At 34.6% G+C, this 17,929-nt stretch overlaps 3 protein-coding genes across 5 annotated transcripts; all 3 read left to right on the top strand.

Moving 5' to 3' along the window:
* The first annotated feature begins 739 nt into the window (after positions 1-739).
* Positions 740-9,348, top strand: Ints6 (integrator complex subunit 6). Its single transcript, XM_072889026.1, has 9 exons — positions 740-1,243; positions 1,525-1,602; positions 2,590-2,835; positions 2,921-3,101; positions 3,402-4,123; positions 4,215-4,490; positions 4,582-4,921; positions 5,095-5,874; positions 6,000-9,348. Exons 1-9 carry the CDS (start codon positions 1,127-1,129, stop codon positions 6,209-6,211), a joined length of 2,952 nt encoding a protein of 983 aa, XP_072745127.1. The 5' UTR covers positions 740-1,126; the 3' UTR covers positions 6,212-9,348.
* A 674-nt stretch (positions 9,349-10,022) lies between these two features.
* On the top strand, positions 10,023-13,207 carry LOC140664184 (mitochondrial tRNA methylthiotransferase CDK5RAP1). Of its 2 annotated transcripts, none has more exons than XM_072889045.1 (8): positions 10,023-10,166; positions 10,615-10,923; positions 11,010-11,252; positions 11,333-11,540; positions 11,743-12,063; positions 12,133-12,454; positions 12,542-12,691; positions 12,942-13,207. In XM_072889045.1, exons 2-8 carry the CDS (start codon positions 10,632-10,634, stop codon positions 13,161-13,163), a joined length of 1,758 nt encoding a protein of 585 aa, XP_072745146.1. In that variant the 5' UTR covers positions 10,023-10,166; positions 10,615-10,631; the 3' UTR covers positions 13,164-13,207. The 2 variants fall into 2 exon arrangements, with proteins under 2 accessions (XP_072745146.1, XP_072745145.1); XM_072889044.1 differs by lacking the exon at positions 10,023-10,166 and adding an exon at positions 10,346-10,504.
* A 184-nt stretch (positions 13,208-13,391) lies between these two features.
* Positions 13,392-17,546, top strand: Prp40 (pre-mRNA processing factor 40). Of its 2 annotated transcripts, XM_072889028.1 has the most exons (8): positions 13,472-13,639; positions 13,915-14,140; positions 14,211-14,601; positions 14,719-15,153; positions 15,227-15,695; positions 15,845-16,480; positions 16,578-16,724; positions 16,808-17,546. In XM_072889028.1, the coding sequence occupies exons 1-8, from the start codon at positions 13,637-13,639 to the stop codon at positions 17,006-17,008; spliced, it is 2,508 nt and encodes an 835-aa protein (XP_072745129.1). In that variant the 5' UTR covers positions 13,472-13,636; the 3' UTR covers positions 17,009-17,546. The 2 variants fall into 2 exon arrangements, with proteins under 2 accessions (XP_072745130.1, XP_072745129.1); XM_072889029.1 differs by lacking the exon at positions 13,915-14,140 and having other exon boundaries at positions 13,392-13,639.
* The last annotated feature ends 383 nt before the right edge of the window (positions 17,547-17,929 follow it).

Raw genomic sequence — 17,929 nt, 5'->3', positions numbered from 1 at the left:
ATGTTTGTAAAATCAATATGAATGTTTTCTGTCTCGTCATTGAATATATTTTTATCAACAGTCACTGCGTTTAATCAAAATGATTAATAATTTATATCCTACAATATTGAAAAAAAACGAATCAATTAAAAATGTAAAATACACATGCAAGGTTTGTAAAGTAAAATAGGCGACGGCGTACTCTCAAAAGAGCTACAACGTGTACACCGTGACACTAGTCGATCGAGGAAAAGAAAAAAAAAAAAAAAGTAGGTCCGTTGTACACTTCTACACCTTTTACATGTAGAACGATAACGAACTTGGCGCGTGGCATTAGCGAGAGGAAGAGAAACAGCACGAGAGACGAGAGTGCCAGCCAGAGTGCACGAAGCTGCAGATACCAGACGCGAGTAGAGGGCCTTCGATATGGTGGGGGACCAATGACGGTGTATTGGACGCAATCACGTGGCACGCTCCATATCGTTAGGTTTAACTCGACTGAGATGGCGCTACGTGCGTGAGCAAGAGAAACGAAGATGGTTGATTAGAACGAGCGAGATAGGTTAGATTTGCCGAGATATATATCTATAGCGAAAGGGAGAGAGAAAGAAGAGAGAACGGGAGGGAGAAATGACGAAAGAAGGAGAAAGACAGACGGACGGTAGCTGAGAGGAGGGGGACACGTATACAGGGAAAATCGTACTGTAAACCGCACACTCTTGACACATACGTATTAGTTACACACACAAACACACACACACGGGCGCTACGAAACGAAAGAGAGAGAGAGGGAGAAACGGACCAAGCGAGCGCCGTTACGATAAAAGAGAAGTTTTTCAGAGACTGTATTCGGGGAGCCGTTCAATGGTCGCGGCAGCTATGCGCCACGCCGCTGCCGTCGTCGTCGTCGTCGTCGTCGTCGCCGCCGCCGCCGCCGCTGCCGCCGCCGTCATTGTCGTCGTCGTCGTAGGGCATCTAACTAGCTAGTTTCCGACCGGCCAGCACGACGGGAGTCGTGTTTCGGTACCCGCCAGTTGATAAACGAGCACGCTACGACGCGCGCGCGCGCGTCGTCGTCGTCGTCGTCGTCGTCGTCGTCGTCGTCGTCGCCGTCGTCGCCGCCGCCGTCGCTGTTGTTTCCCCGAAGATGACCATAATAGTCTTTCTGATCGACACGTCGGCCTCTATGAATCAGAGGGCATATCTGGGCGGACGACCCACGCTTTTGGACGTAGCCAAGAGCGCCGTGGAGACTTTCGTGAAGGTACGCTTCGAGTGCGGACAGCTTTTACGCGCCGCGCCGCGTCGCCGTCCTCGTCGCCCTCGTCGTCGTGATGGTGCTATGAGAGGGTGGGAGAGAGAGAGAGAAGGAAAGAAAGGTCGTATGTTGATCTCTTTCTCTCTTTCTCTCTTTCTCTCTTATTCTCGTTCGTCAGGCACGTAGCCTTCTCGACGACGAGGAGGGCGAGATGCGGACTGTATACGACGTATTGTATCTTCCGTGCGTGAAAAAGGCGTGTGTAAAAGTGAAAAATCCTGTTCTAGGTTCGACAGAGATCGCCGGAGAGCCGCGGGGATCGTTATATGCTGTTGACCTCCGAGGAGCCACCGCAGAACATCAAGGTAAATTTTTCCTTTCCCTTTTCGTTTCTACTTTTCCTACTTTTTATACTACATATTTCTTTTCTCATCGCTGTTCGATGTGTTGTCGCCAACACGACCTGTGTCGCGCGAGGATGCTCCCCGGGAAGCGTTCGTGTTCTCCCTTCCTTTCTTCTCTGTCTCTCTCTTTCTCTCCCCCTCTCCCTTCCTCCCTCCTCTCTCTTTCTTTCTCTCTCTCGAGTCGCGGACTTTTCTCGAGTTGGGTTAGGTTCGATTAATGGCGCCGAATAATTAATACGCGGCAGACACGGACAGGCAGCAGGCAACAGAGTACGTTCAGCTACGGGACGACGCGCGTTATTGAAGACGCAATGGCTGGAAAAAAAAAAAAAAAAAAAAAACGAAATCCGAAAGCAAAGATACCTCTGGCACCCTCCTAGACCGCAAATTCTGCATGCTAATTTGAAGAAATTCAAACTCATATTCTGCTTATTTTAATCCTTATTTTGCAATTACGCATTTCGTCTTTTCATTCTTTTAAATTCTATATGTTTAAACGCATACATGAGTCTCCTTCAAAATATGGTATAAAAATATATAAGATGAACTGCTAAAGAAACAGAACATTTTCAACATTTCTCTTTGAATTAAAAGATTTAATAGAAAGATAGAATATAATTAAACAGCCTGAAGGATCAATTGAATTTATTTATTTTTTTTTCAAATTGTTAAAATTATTGATATTTCTTATTTAGAAAATTTTTTAAATGCAGATCTATTTAATCTAAATTTGTGAGAGAGGTATATAACATTTAAGTATACATTTAAAATCATTAAACTTTGTTTCATATATTTCTTATACAAGAGAGATAGTTCTGATCATAGTTTCTCATCCTTTATATTTTATTATTCATATCTATTTTATGAACATAATGATACATGGAAAAAAAAAAATCTTGTTTTAGAAATTAAGAAAACTATATAATATTTTCGGAATAATGCTTTCAGGCAGGATGGAAGGAAAACTTGGCAACCTTTATGAATGAACTTAAAAATTTACAATGTATCGGTTTAACGACGTTAGGTGCTGCTTTGAAACATGCCTTGGATGTATTGAATATAAATCGCATGCAAACCGGAATAGATACATATGGCCAAGGAAGATGTCCATTTTACTTAGAACCATCTGTTATAGTTATTATAACAGATGGAGGAAAGTACACAATCAATGGTGTACCTCCAGTGCACCAAGATGTAATTTTTTGCAACAATCTTTACGTGTACAATTATATCAAATATGATTATTTTGCTATATAAAAATAAATGGACTTTTTTACAGTTTACATTGCCCATGCATTCCCCGATACCTGGATCTGAATTAACAAAGGAACCATTCAGATGGGACCAAAGATTGTTTTCTTTGGTATTACGTTTATCAGGAACACCAGCTGTTGAACGAGACATAGGCTTGGTGCCGAGTGACGCGTCACCGATTGATGCGATGTGCGAAGTAACTGGAGGTAAAGAAGATGCAATTTGAAATTTTATCTTGAACTCTGACGTACTGCTTTGGTCAATTTAAATGACCAAAAGATACAATAAATTGACTAGACAGTATTTTAAAAAATTCAATAATATTATCTGCTTCAGATGATAGAATTTTAAAAAATACAGCAAGAATTGTAATCAGTTATATTAATAGAATCCGTTCTGAATAGAATAGCAAGTAATAATTTAAATTTCTTCAGAACATTTGCAACTTGATCTATATTGTAAAGATAAGAACTATAATTTAATTATCATGTATTTTAATGTTACAGGTCGTTCGTATTGCATCACATCGTTCAGAATGATGATACAATGCATAGATTCTCTTGTACAAAAGGTTCAATCGGGCGTGGTGATAAATTTCGAAAAAATCGGTCCTGATCCGCCGCCGTTGACTAACGACGCGCCGCAACATCAGGACGAAGAGGAGAACGAGGACGATGGTAACGCAGGACCACGTGCTCAATATCCAAACGCACTAGCGCCAGGCAATACGGCTTGGTATTCCTGTAGACGTTTGATTTATGTTCCGCGATCGGCGCAGAAAGGTTTCGCAGTCGGATTCTGGCCGATTCCTGAAAGCTTTTGGCCAGATCTCAATGCCAGCTCGTTACCGCCAAGATCGGCACATCCAAATGTGAAATTCACATGTACCAGTCAGGAACCGATGGTAATCGAGAATCTACCATTCGACAAATACGAGCTGGAACCGAGTCCCCTGACTCAGTACATCCTGGCGCGAAAGCAACCGACAACATGTTGGCAAGTGTTTGTCGCCAATTCGTATAAATCGAGCGAAGTAGGCCATCCGTTCGGATACTTGAAAGCGAGTACAAACTTAACTTGCGTAAATCTTTTCGTTATGCCTTATAATTATCCTGTGTTGTTACCTCTATTGGAGGAACTCTTCAAAGTGCATAGACAAAAACCGACTCCCGAATGGAGAGCACAATTTCAGAGTTACGTAAGGACCATGCCTACTTATTATGCTGTTGTAAGTCTCATTATATTATATATTTTTTGAATGTATAATTATGTATTAGTATTTATATTCACTTTTATCAAAACGTTTCTCTCTATTACAGTCATTGAGAAGAGCTTTAACTAGAATGGGTGCGTCCGCGCCTTTAGCACAAACATTGTTACCGGATACTATGGATACTTCTTTATCATATAGTGTTTTAACTTATCTGAAACGACTGAAAAACTTGGCAAAGTTAGAATTCGATCGACTCTGTAGCGAAGTCATTTCTAAACAGGTTGCAGCTTCGAATCTTACGAAAAATTTATCCAACTGTACCACAAGTGCGGTGACGGAAGGAGTGAGAGTAATACCGAGAACACCACTGAAGAAAGATCTCGTAAGATTTAACACATTAAGAAAATCCGCTCTGATATCCTATAATTCATAATTAATTGAACTGTGTATAAAAAATTGTATACTTTGTGCAGGTGTCCCATCCTTTATTACAAGACAAATTCACAGGTCTTCGTGATCAATTAAACGAGTTTGGAGGTTTTGTAGTTGGATTAGTGAAAAATCAGCAACAACAACGTGGCGCGCACAGTTACAGAAATGCCTTTGATGTCCCGAGAAAATCCCTGCTCGATCAAGTCATGAGAATGCGTGCAAATTTTTTACAACCTGGTTTACTGCACACAAAATTGCTCGATGACGACTACGTTCACTCGATGCCTTTAGCCCAAATGGGAAATTATCAAGAATATTTAAAACGCATGACTCCACCGTTAAGGGAAATCGAAAGTGTGCCAGTGAGACAGCATATGTTTGGTAATTATTTAAATCTTGCAAGAATAACTTATATAACTTTTCTACGGTGCATAACGGAAAGACAATTTATACTGTATAAATTATCTGTGTGTATGCATCTGTGTTGTGTGTGCATATGTGTGTACACTATAGAAATTATATTGTGTTATACATGTGTTATATCTCAATCATAGGCAACCCATTTAAGATAGACAAGAGAATGATGGTAGATGAGGCGGATATCGACATTGTTGGCGCAACGTCTTCTACATCGAAAAGCGGTCTCAAGCGCACCTTATCACAATCAGATGGTGGAGGCTCATCTTCGCCAAGACCACCACCTAACAAGAGAAAACCTGGGCCCATACCGAAAGATGTGATAGTACGACGACCCTCGTACTCATCACCTGCCAACACCCCTCCAAGTTCGCCGATCCCGTGGGTGATGGAGGATGTAAAGAACCAAGCAACAGCGGTACCAGTTGCTGATATGAACACTCCGCCGACTTTGACTAGTCTGCCCAATACATTGCCAAGTCACGTGTCATCAGTACCGTGTCCGAGCGTATCAGAGAAGTTGGTAAATGGACTCGCGGAAATGCCGCCGGCCATACCGGTATTCGAGCCAATTCCGGTGGAGCATATTAACAATCATATGGACACGCCGCCGGTTTTGACACCGATAGTCAACAATATTGACACATTATCGATATCGAAGGGTGAAGTTAAAAGTGAACGAACAGATAATGTGAGGAATGAGTGCAGCCGGTTACCCGTTAATGATTGTATCGAGAATAGTGCGCGAGTTGTTGACAGTGGTATTGAGGAGAGATTGTCGAATCACGTGGAAGAGAAACGCGAGTTGAAGCCTGAAAAAGAGAAAAAGTTAACAAAAAAGGAGTTGGAGGACATCAGGCGGCACAATTTGAATATTCGGGAACTCGTTTACAAGGAAGTGCGGAGAAGAGGAACAAGTAAGTCTCATTGAAAAATGACATTAACATAATTATTAACGATTGACGCGCGAATTTATTTATTACTGAATATATTTCTCGTAACGACATTAACAAACATTAATGATCCATTTATTTCGTTTCAGATTATGCAACGCTGTTTTCACATCTACATCAAATTCAGGGAACCCTAGATATACGGCTTGCATTTGTGAAAGACATAGTGAAGGAATCATTACGCTTTAAACGACGTAATTTGGCGTCGCTGTTAGAAGAGTATCTTAAAACTATTCAAGAGGACGGTTGCGCTATAAATCATAAGTTAAATCACAATGGTGCCACGAAGATAAGTTGTTAAGATATATGCATAATCAGGGCATTATCTTAATAGTGAAGTAGATTGTGAAAGAACTCTTGAGCAAATTTGTCAGAGGTTTTAGTAGCGATCTTGAACTTTCGAAAATAAGGACTACTTTTGATACTCACTGGGAAGACCTGCACAATCTTGAAGTCTTAGCAAATTTCAATAGCATTCTCAGTGTCAACCACTAAGTAAGGCACTTTTATGTTTTATTTTTAAGCTTTGCGAGTGATCAGTTGGTAGAAGTTTCGAGTGTCGTATAATAGGGAGCATGAATTAAAGCAATAATTTATTCATAGAATATAAAGATTAGAAGAACGATTTTATGGAGCAATATTCTTTCATGTATACTCTATTAATATTTCTCAAATAATCATTTTGTTTTCAAAACTTGACTGTTTTAAATCTTACTCCAAAAGAAAAGGTTAAATATTACTCGTAAAAAAATCCAAAATTTTAATTGTTTCGGAAAATTTGAAAATATTGTATGTAGAATTCAATTGCGTTATATATATATATCTGTATATTTTATATTCATGCAACACACATATGTTGAAGTTTTTATCCTTTATACGAATATATGTACGCGTTTCTATATCGTTACATGTAAATATGTTTGCACATTTTCTTTCATCGTCTATTAAGATGTATTTTTTTTCTCAGTTTTTGATACCTCACTTGACACTTGTATTACAAATATGTCTTGCATGCTGGCATACAAGACAATAGTTGTATATATGTGAGACAAAATTATAAGAATAATACGATATTGATTCTTTGTAAATGCAAATTTTCATATATAAAGTTTCCTCGAAGTACAAGTGCAATCAAATGAGCATAATTCTACCAGCTGCCCATTCCTCAGCGTCTATATCAAATTTAGGACAAAATGTATTTATACTCTTACGAATATTCTTAATTATGAATATCTTAATTATATTTCCTCTATTATATTTATCTATCTATATACATCATACACACACATTTGTGATCTACATTATTAAGTTTAATAAAATGCCATAGTTTAACACTGTACCAAATTGCCTGTAAATTCTGTTGTGTACTTTGTTAATATTATAAAAGCAAATTACGATCTGACTTTTTATTGATGACATATATGCAACATAACATTGGGTTTTTTTATTCCTGCACTGGATTGAACTGGCTGCATTTGTTCAGAGTTTATCTTTTTCTTTCCACATTGGACGAAGAAAGATAAGCTTTGAACTAGTGCAGCCAGTTTAGTCTAGTGCAGGAATAAAAAACAAACTCATTATATGCAAGAATTGTACGTGTTCATGTTTTTTTTATATATAAAAGATGAGGACATATCTTTTGTTGTACACAAAGAAAGAAATTGTAGAGATCTTCATTCTACTGTAAAAGAATTTATTATGTATTTTATCATTATAATTAATGGAATTAGAATATCATAAAAATATAAATTCTTAATTGTAGCAGGTTTTTCTTTCATGAATTATAATATTAGCTTTTATATTACAAGACGAGTCGTAAATAGAATCATACCAAATAATATTTAAATGAGACATTAAATACAAACTTGAATTTATTGTGAAATTTTCTACAAAGGGTTGACAGTGCCTGATGCTATTTGAAATTGATATAGTGTATTTATATTCAACCCACTATGTCTCCAAAGTCTTTAATATTTTTTTTTTGCATATAATTATATAAAATTTAAAAAATGCATCTTTTATTTAAAATATATGTGTATATCAGGAAAAGAGAGAACGAAAAATTATAAATTTCTCTACTATTGTATGCAAGTTGTCTATTATATAACAGATTCTGTGTAATATAATAGACAATTTGCACAAGATAATGGATTTTTCGTTTTTGTATTTAATGCAAAATAATATAGTATCATAGTGTTATATAACATGGCTAATTTCAATGCTTCTTATACAACATATTTAATTTTTGAAAGAGAGAGAAATGTGTGCATGTGCGTGCGAGTATGTGTCTATGTGTGTGTGTGATCAATAAAATATATAATAAATTTGTGTAAGAGACATTGAACAGTAGCCATATTGTTGCAACACACTGTGATGCCACTTCAAAATGAGAATTCTGCTCTAATTGTGTATAAATTTAAACAAATATATAGTATAATAGAATCAAAACTGCAATATATATCTGAAATAACACACATAATGCAAAATAAATTGTATCCTCAAATCCTTAAGTGTATATGCAACACGCAGCACCAATTTGAAGCAATATTATTCTTTAAAAAAAAGTTACTTCTTTGATACACACATGTGGGTTGAAGGAATGCATGTTAATAGCGCGATAACTATCTTATTTATATCACTGCTAGTTATAAATGTCAAAATTGATTAATGATTTGTCAAAAATAATTCGACCAAATATCACATAGAGTATAACACAAATTAGGATGATTATCTTACTTATCATCTACCTGTGATTTTTATATTATAGTCATGCTTATGTCATAGAATATTATTAAGTATCATTAACATTCTACTCTTTTCATAAAAAAAAGAACATCTAAAGTGAAAATTAGGACAAATTTGAAAACATATCATTATATATGAATATAAATTATTGTAGAAATTTTAACTTTATATATAGTCTTTAAAAACTCTGTATCATTGTTACAAAAAAGATAATGGTTTTTTTTTCTTAACTTTTTTGAGACTTATTAATATTTCAAGTGAGATAATCAACCACAAGTTTTCTTGTAATTAAACTTGCTAATGTCAAATATAATTTTTCATAATACTCTTTAGGAAATTATGCATACAAAATTGTATTTATTAGTTGAAAATTTGTTAAATATTTCGTAAATTACTTTGTAATTATTTTATAATGGAGCTTAGCTGAGTCACACAAAGACAATGATGCTAGACGCTTATTTGCTCCAAAAAGAAATTAGTAGGAAATGATTGAACATAATTATTGATATGACACTAAGTGCGATTGTATGTAAAAGAATTAATGGATAATTAAGGAAAATGTATGAAAGAGTTCCAAGTACCTCAATTACAACCTTTTTTGTTACAGCTTTTAGCTGTGCATTATTATTATATTAAGGTTATTTATTATTGTATTGTATAAAGTGAATTAAATGAAATAATTTTTTTATTAACTTAATTAGGAACTATAGAAAATAATATGATACACACAATGTTCTACCAAAGCAAGATTGTGTTTCTGCACACTTTTATGACTGTTCTAAACTGTAACATTTATGTAGAATTCACTGTCCCAAATATTTCAACAAAAGTAATTGCAATATGATCCCAAAGAACTGAGTTTGTCAAAAAGCTCAGTTTATAAAGCATCTATCGTAACCTTTGTCAGCAGAAAAGTGACAAAATTATATATCACGGATGTATAATTTTGTATAAATGCAAAAATTCGTGCAATTATGTCAATAAAGCTTGATGTAGATGCAACTCATGCTAATCCATTACAATGTGCCGATAGAATCTGTATTGCCAAATTACTGGAAATTGTTTTACTACCTATAGAATTTTTTTTTACAATAATTAGATGAAAACAAAATTTAAATTGAATTGCATGCTTTCTCGTTAGAATCTACAAAAATACAGAATGAGAAAAAAAGTGACAAGAGAAAAACAGAAATATAAGCTCATTCTTTTAAATCAGATATCGGCTATTCTAATTTTATACAATAGTAGATGGAAATAAGAACTCTGTATTATATACATATATATATATATATCTCTCTCTCTTTTTATTTAGAATATTTATTACTACATAAATGTTAATTACTATTTTTTCACAATATCTATAATTGATAGTGATAGTGATAGTGATATTTGCATTGTTGTATATACGAAATTGTATATAAGTGCGTGTATTAGTTTATATATATTATTGTAATTATTATAGACGAAATTCATATTGAAACGACTGTCCCGTTTTTACGTTTATATTTTAGGTAAAACAATAAATAAGTCTCTCAAAATGAATAAACAAATTGACAGAAACATCTTATATCTGTCGTACATTTTTTTCATCAAAAGTAGATTTCGTTCTAAAAAAAAAAAAAAAAAAAAAAAATATATATATATATATATATATATATTTGAGTGAATAGAATAATAAAAACAAGAAATGTAATTACAGTTACCGAATACTGTATAAGATACATATACTTAAGTACCTTATGCTGTGATTTTCCTAACCTATCGAGTTGCTCGTTTGCCAAAGTTGAACGAATTGTCACGAGGAGAGATTAACGCGTATTAATAACAAATATTGGAAATTAATACTTGAGTATTTATCAAATACATTTGACATATTCGCTGAGATCTTTCGATATATGTGATTTCTAAATTTCTATTTTTGTTATTTATTTTTAATCTTAAGTTTGTTTTTTTTTTTAGAATCATCAAACTCGGATATGTCGAGAGGAATACATTATGGCAACTGCATCAGCAAATACTTTACATTACAAAAATATACAAATTCTCATTGTTTTCGGATGCGACGTGCGATTCATGGAACTTCTGTGTTCTCACATGCATCTGCGATTGATATAAATGCAAACAAGGAGGCTTTCATTAAGCAAGGATCAATGAAAAATATTAGAGATGGACCTTCTTTAAGAGATTTTTTAGGCTCATCTATTATTGATATCCCCAATGAAGAACCTGTTCCATACTTGCAGAATATTCGTGGTGAAAATCAAAAAGGTTTTTCAAATTTTTTTTACTGTAAACTTTATCATTTAGTTTTGTCTATTGCAAAGTTATTATTGTTATTTTCTTTCTTATGCTAGTGTACTTTGAAATTTACGGCTGCCAAATGAATATAAATGACACTGATATAATATGGTCGATATTGAAATCTCATGGTTACAAACACACCCAAAGCATAGATGACGCGGATATCATATTGCTTGTTACCTGTTCCATCAGAGATAATGCTGAGCAAAAAGTATGGAACAAATTGGAGGAATTAAACGGCATAAGAAACAAGAAGAGGAGACAGTCTATATCATCTATGAAGATTGGACTTTTAGGTAAATTTTTTATTAAGCTTTAATAATATTAAGTTGGAGAAGTCTCATCAATGTTTTTGAATAGAAATAAATTTTTTTAGGATGTATGGCTGAACGCTTAAAGACTAAAATATTAGACAGAGGTAAACTTGTAGATGTAATAGCAGGCCCTGACAGTTACAAGGATCTACCAAGACTTCTGTCAGTAACAGATAATGAAACAGCTGTTAATGTTGTATTATCATTTGATGAAACATATGCGGATGTCACCCCAGTTAGACTCAATCAAGATTCTGTGGGAGCATATGTGTAATGTATAAATATAATATACATATTTAACAAAAAAATATTAGTATCTTTAGAAATGTAATATACATGTGCGCATGGGTATATATTTTTATTGTACCTTCAACAGATTTTTAGCTTATTAATTTTATATATAAATTCTATATATATAATCTACTATGATATTTATATTACATTTTTATTATTACATTTTGTGATTTTGCAGTTCTATAATGAGAGGTTGTGATAACATGTGTACTTACTGTATCGTGCCATTTACAAGAGGAAGAGAGAGATCTCGGCCGGTTGATAGTATACTCGACGAAGTTCGACAGTTATCGGATCAAGGTGTAAAAGAAATAACCCTCCTTGGACAAAATGTAAATAGTTATAGAGATTTGTCACAATCAGAATTTGTTGTACCTGCTGATACAGAAACTCATCTCGCTAAAGGTTTCAAAACGGTCTATAAGAATAAAAAGGGTGGCTTAAGATTCAGTGATCTTCTAGATAAAGTCTCTTTGATTAATCCGGAAATAAGAATAAGGTATCTGAAAGAGAAGAAAAATTATCTCAATATATATTTGCATTTTGCTAACAATATGATGATTTCTAGATTTACATCGCCTCATCCCAAAGATTTTCCCGACGAAGTGTTACACTTGATAGCTGAACGACCGAACATATGTAAGCAGATTCACTTACCCGCTCAAAGTGGTAATTCTGCAGTTTTAGACAGAATGCGAAGAGGATACACTAGGGAAGCATACCTAGCCTTGGTGTACCATATACGTAATATTCTACCAAATATATACTTCTCCAGTGATTTTATCGCCGGATTCTGCGGCGAGACCGAAGAAGAGTTTCAGGATACGTTATCGTTAATAGACGAAGTAAAATACAATAGTGCCTTCTTATTCGCTTACAGCATGCGCGAGGTATAGTCTTTATATTGTATTATTCGAATAATTAAAGTAAAAAAATTAATTTTATAAAATATAAGGAAAACTATTATTTTTTTACAGAAAACTACGGCACATCGACGATACAAAGATGACGTTGAATCGCATGTAAAAATGGAGCGTCTGAATCGTATGATTACATTATACAGAAAGGAAGTAGACAAATTAAACAAAGCACAAATAGGACAGCATCAACTCGTTCTCGTGGAGGGCGTAAGTATCTCATCAATTTGATTATTATGTACATATTAAAAAGTATAACAGCAGCTCAGCTTATTTCCTTTTTCTTTCTTTTTCCTCTTTCCTTTGGTTTTTCCAATTTTATATTTTATAAAGATATCAAACTTAAATGTTTAATATTTTTTTATTGGTTTTTATGGGTAAATATATATAATTAGCATTTTTTTAAGTATTTAATTGTATATAAAACTAATAATTTTTTAAATGTATTTTTTATCGATAGCCAAGCAAAAGATCTAGTGAATGCCTACAAAGTAGAAACGATGGCAACATAAGAGTTATATTGCAATCTACAGTTACTCGAATTAATCGACATTCAGCCACAACAAGGAAGATACAGCCTGGTGATTATGTTGTTGTACAAATCGACAATGCGAACTCTCAGACTTTACAAGGGATACCTTTGTATTGTTCTTCTATTATTGAGTATTCATTACACAGATAATAATTATGTTACATTTAATCAAGAATTATAACATCTACAAGTTATACAAGTTTTAATTTATAATATCCATTGATATTTCCAACCATACATTTATTCTCGATATAAATTAAATATATTATTTCCAAATATTGTGTAATAAAAATGTAGGTGATTTATTAGTATTTACATAACATCGATTTCTAAAATAAAAAATTTAACTAAATTAAAATAATTCTTTACCATTTACCGCGCATGATTACTTAATATCAAGTTTGACAGTTAGATGACAGCACTATCGTACGCGCATGCGTGAATGAATATGATCACTGATACTGACTACTGACCCTACTGATCATTTAAATTCAGGTTATGAATTATGAACGTACAGTGAAGTTTTGTTTACGGACGTTAAATTCTTTATCAATGCTCTGATTGTGCAGACAATTGCAAATTCTGTTTTGCAGAATCCTACTCGGGGCGATCTCTTTATAAAAATGGCATGTAAATTATGATAAATAAGTGATAAATAAATAACTGCTAATCTTTCTCTGAGATATGTGATGTTAAGTTTGAAGATTAATTTTTTCTGCTTGAAGTGGTTTTTTTTAATGTAACACACAATAATTATAAGAATGACGATAATAATAATTTACTTATAATAATAAGTAATAATAATTATTAGAGCAAGTTGAGTTTACAACCTGTTCTAACCACATTTTTTTTTATTTTTGTGCTTATATTTGACTGACATATACGTTCCAAAAATTACCAGGGTTCCAACGACGGTATTCCACCACCCGCCGTACCTGGATTCTCATCGGCAACGTCAAATATCGCATCTAGCTTTGTGCCACCCATTATGCCTACGGCACCCTTCATTCCTCCTCCTAGTCTACCGCCAGGTCCTCCGGGTATAATGCCACCTCAGTTTTCTATACCTCCGCCAGGTTTTACTTTTAATCTCACCGCTGCACCTTCTCCAGAGGCTGGAGTCATAGGTTAATATCCATCGCTAAATATCCATGATATAATAAACCTATTATATATGAATGTTTTTCTTTTGTACAGCCGCATCACCACAGATAGCAGCAGGGATTCCTCCTCCCTCGCCAATTGCCAACGACTCCACTACCTCGACAATGCCCGTCACCACATCAGAAAAGAAGACCGATTGGAGCGAACACAAAGCACCGGATGGCAGAACTTATTATTATAATAGTGTTACGAAGCAATCGTTGTGGGAGAAACCAGATGAATTGAAAACCCCGAGCGAATTGATGTTGTCGCAGTGTCCTTGGAAGGAGTATAAATCGGAGAACGGCAAAATATATTACCATAATGTAACCACCAAGGAATCCAGGTGGACGATACCGCCGGAATTGGAAGAGCTGAAAACTCGAATTATGGCCGAGGAAGCTGCAGCGGTCGCTGCGGCCGCTGTAGCAAACGCCACAAATTCGTGAGTAAAATTATGTATAATTTGCAATATTTAATATTTATATTCTATATAGACATATATTTTATTTATTATTTTAACAATGTTTGCTATACTTATCACGATTGTTCTGTTTTTTAGCAATATAGCTCCTGCAGCCATGCAACACTTATCACCGAATATTACGACTATATCACAAACTAGTACACCAGAGCCAGGTGGAAAGTCTGCTATCGAGCAGGCAATGGCCGCGACTCTTGCAGCGATTAATATCCCGACACCACCTACAAAGCCAGATGAAGATAGTAATTCCGCGATGGGCTCGGCTAATGACAGTCGTACCAGCACACCTGAGCCAAAGATGCAATTCAAAGATAAAAAGGAAGCAATTGAGGCGTTTAAAGAATTATTGAGGGAAAGGGATGTTCCGTCGAATGCTACGTGGGAGCAGGCGGTTAAATTGATTCAGAATGATCCTAGATATCCACAGATGAAGAAATTGAATGAACGCAAACAGGTCTTCAATTCGTACAAGACACAAAAGCTAAAGGAAGAGCGCGAACAAGAGAGACTCAGGTAAATTTTTTAAACGTTTATTTATCGAACTATTAGATTATATCAGATAATAAAGGCAATATCTCTTTGACAGATTGAAAAAGGCAAAAGAGGATCTGGAACAATTTTTGTTGGAAAATGATAGAATGATGAGTACAACCAAGTATTACAAGTGCGAGGAGCTGTTTGGTAATCTGGAGATTTGGAGGGCGGTCGGAGATTCGGATCGCCGAGACATTTACGAGGATGTCATCTTTAATCTGGCAAAACGTGAGAAAGAAGAGGCGAAACAATTAAAGAAAAGGAATACCAAAAGACTGGCACAAGTTCTTGATACCATGACCGAGGTGACGTACAGAACTACGTGGCAGGAAGCGCAGGCATTGTTGTTGCAGCATCCTGCATTTGCAGAAGATGCCGACTTGTTGGAGATGGATAAGGAAGATGCTTTGATAGTCTTTGAGAATCATATTCGTCAATTGGAGAAAGACGAAGAAGAAGAAAAAGAGTGTGAGAAAAAACGTAGAAAACGGCAGGAAAGGAAAAACAGAGATGGTTTTATAGTAAATATATTTTCGATTCATGATTATAATTATTATATTTCTTTCAGTACCTTTGTTGTACTAAAGTGATCAAAGTTTAAATTTTTTTCATTTAAAAGCAATGGTCAAATTATTTTGTTTCAATCTAATTAAAATTTTTATATGTTTAGTATTTACTCGATGAACTTCACGAACAAGGCAAACTAACGTCAATGTCGCTGTGGGTGGAGTTGTATCCCATGTTGTCCGCTGATCTTCGATTTTCGGCTATGCTTGGTCAGTCGGGCTCGACCCCATTAGATCTTTTCAAATTTTACGTCGAAGACTTAAAGTCTCGATTCCATGACGAGAAAAAGATCATTCGTGAGATACTTAAAGACAAGAATTTTGAAGTGCAAGTCAATACGACTTTCGAAGAATTTGCCACAGTCGTGTGCGAAGACCGAAAGTCGGCCACTCTAGACGCGGGTAACGTTAAACTAACATATAATCTGTTACTGGAAAAAGCAGAAGCGCGTGAGAAGGAACGCGTTAAGGAAGAAACGCGTAAATTTAAGAAATTGGAGACTGGTTTCAAAAATTTACTCAAGACATTGAACGTGGATTATCAAATGACGTGGGAAGATGTGAGAACGAAAATCGAGGAAGAACAAGATTTCAAAGCGATTACTTTGGAAAGCGAAAGAATACGCATATTCAAGGAATATCAGCATGAACTTGAGGAAAGTTGCAGTCATCATCACATTAGAAGCAAGAAGAAAAAGGCAAAAAAATTAAAACGTAAATCGCGATCACGTTCACACAGTGTGAGTATCATTAAATCATCACACTTTCTTTTTGTTTTTTATTGTTTTCTATTTAATTGAGCGCAAATGATGTAAAACTGATATCTCTTTTTAATAGGAATCAGAAGGTAGTGACAAAGGTTTGAAGAGAAAGCGACATAAGTCACGTTCACCCAGTATTCCCAGTAAGTCCGAAAGTTCCGAATCGGAAACGAGGAAATCTAAGAGAAAGAAGAACAAACGGAAAAGAGGTCGTAGTCATTCTGTATGTATTTTAATAATTTAACTCTAAAACTCGTTAAAAGTAAATTTCATATTTTCATCATATTTCTCTTAACATTTCCATAGCGCTCTCATTCGAGACTTGCTTCTTCCGAGGAAGCTTCTCCAGAAAGAAAACGGAAAGAGGAAAAGCATAGGAGACCTTCAGTTCACAGTGAGGGATCTGTCACGGAAAATAATGAGCATCATGAACTTTCCGAAGATGAGCTAGAAAAACAACGGGCGCAACTTTTGCGTGAACTTCAAATGCAACAAGAGGAGAATTAAAAACGTCAAATCGTGTTGAAAAGAGAAGGAAGAGAGAAAGAGGAAACGTGTCTTTTCTGAAATCTAAAATTAGAAATCGTTTATCTTTTCGTTTCACGTTCTTCTGTATTCTATTTAATGACAACCGTCTTTTCCGACTATATCGTCGAAAAAAATATGTTACACTCGATATATTGACATCTTTATTATTTCAGAAAATGACAATGTATAATAGACTCAAGAATTTAGCAAATACGAAACAAGTTTAATAATTTGTTTTTAAGAAAGCTCACACACAAATTTGAAATACGAATCTATACATATATACATGACGAGGACGTTTGCATAAAAATAGATTGTATTACATAACGCATTTCAATCTTCCACCGCGCATGTGTTTTCTAAATATGTATATGACCTGTCTCTTTTTTAATTTTTTAGTTACTCAATGTTTGCGTCGTATTCTTTACAACTAGAAGTAATAATGCGTGACAAATGCAAAATATATTGATATCTGATATCACTGACAAGCATTACTGAAATATAATAGTCTACAAGTTTCTTTGTCGGTTGCATTAACGTGTAAATCGACTTTTATGATGTGTATTTTTCTCTATACTACAAACTATGAGTAAAATTACATAGATAATTACTACATAGATATATTATTAATTTTAATAATATCAAGAAATAATTGTGACTAGCATTAGTCTATGCATCTAAGAATTTATTGTGTGATATTCTCTCTTTTTCTCTTAGTATAATAATACTGCTATTTTTATTTCTCATTTTTATTTTACATTATATATTTTTCTAACTTTTTAGTTTAGAAGATTGTGGACAAATAGAATTGCATAATTTTTCAAGTTCTATTTTAATGTCAAAGAAATTTTGCATAACTATATCTTGAAATATATCTTGTAAATATGTCTAGACTGTTCC

This window comes from Anoplolepis gracilipes, chromosome 3 (assembly GCF_047496725.1).
Source record: "Anoplolepis gracilipes chromosome 3, ASM4749672v1, whole genome shotgun sequence".
Taxonomy (NCBI): domain Eukaryota; kingdom Metazoa; phylum Arthropoda; class Insecta; order Hymenoptera; family Formicidae; genus Anoplolepis; species Anoplolepis gracilipes.
This window is presented reverse-complemented; position numbering and strand designations above follow the sequence as displayed.

Bases quoted from the DNA above. Each gene is read 5' to 3' on its own strand.
- Ints6 (XM_072889026.1), top strand. From the start codon at position 1,127: ATGACCATAATAGTCTTTCTGATCGACACGTCGGCCTCTATGAATCAG. The intron at 1,603-2,589 runs GTAAATTTTTCC...TAATGCTTTCAG, and splicing joins AGCCACCGCAGAACATCAAG to GCAGGATGGAAGGAAAACTT. The intron at 3,102-3,401 runs GTAAAGAAGATG...TTAATGTTACAG, and splicing joins GATGTGCGAAGTAACTGGAG to GTCGTTCGTATTGCATCACA.
- LOC140664184 (XM_072889045.1), top strand. From the start codon at position 10,632: ATGTCGAGAGGAATACATTATGGCAACTGCATCAGCAAATACTTTACA. The intron at 12,455-12,541 runs GTATAGTCTTTA...ATTTTTTTACAG, and splicing joins TCGCTTACAGCATGCGCGAG to AAAACTACGGCACATCGACG. The intron at 12,692-12,941 runs GTAAGTATCTCA...TTTTATCGATAG, and splicing joins AACTCGTTCTCGTGGAGGGC to CCAAGCAAAAGATCTAGTGA.
- Prp40 (XM_072889028.1), top strand. The intron at 14,141-14,210 runs GTTAATATCCAT...TCTTTTGTACAG, and splicing joins TCCAGAGGCTGGAGTCATAG to CCGCATCACCACAGATAGCA. The intron at 15,696-15,844 runs GTAAATATATTT...TTATATGTTTAG, and splicing joins AAAACAGAGATGGTTTTATA to TATTTACTCGATGAACTTCA.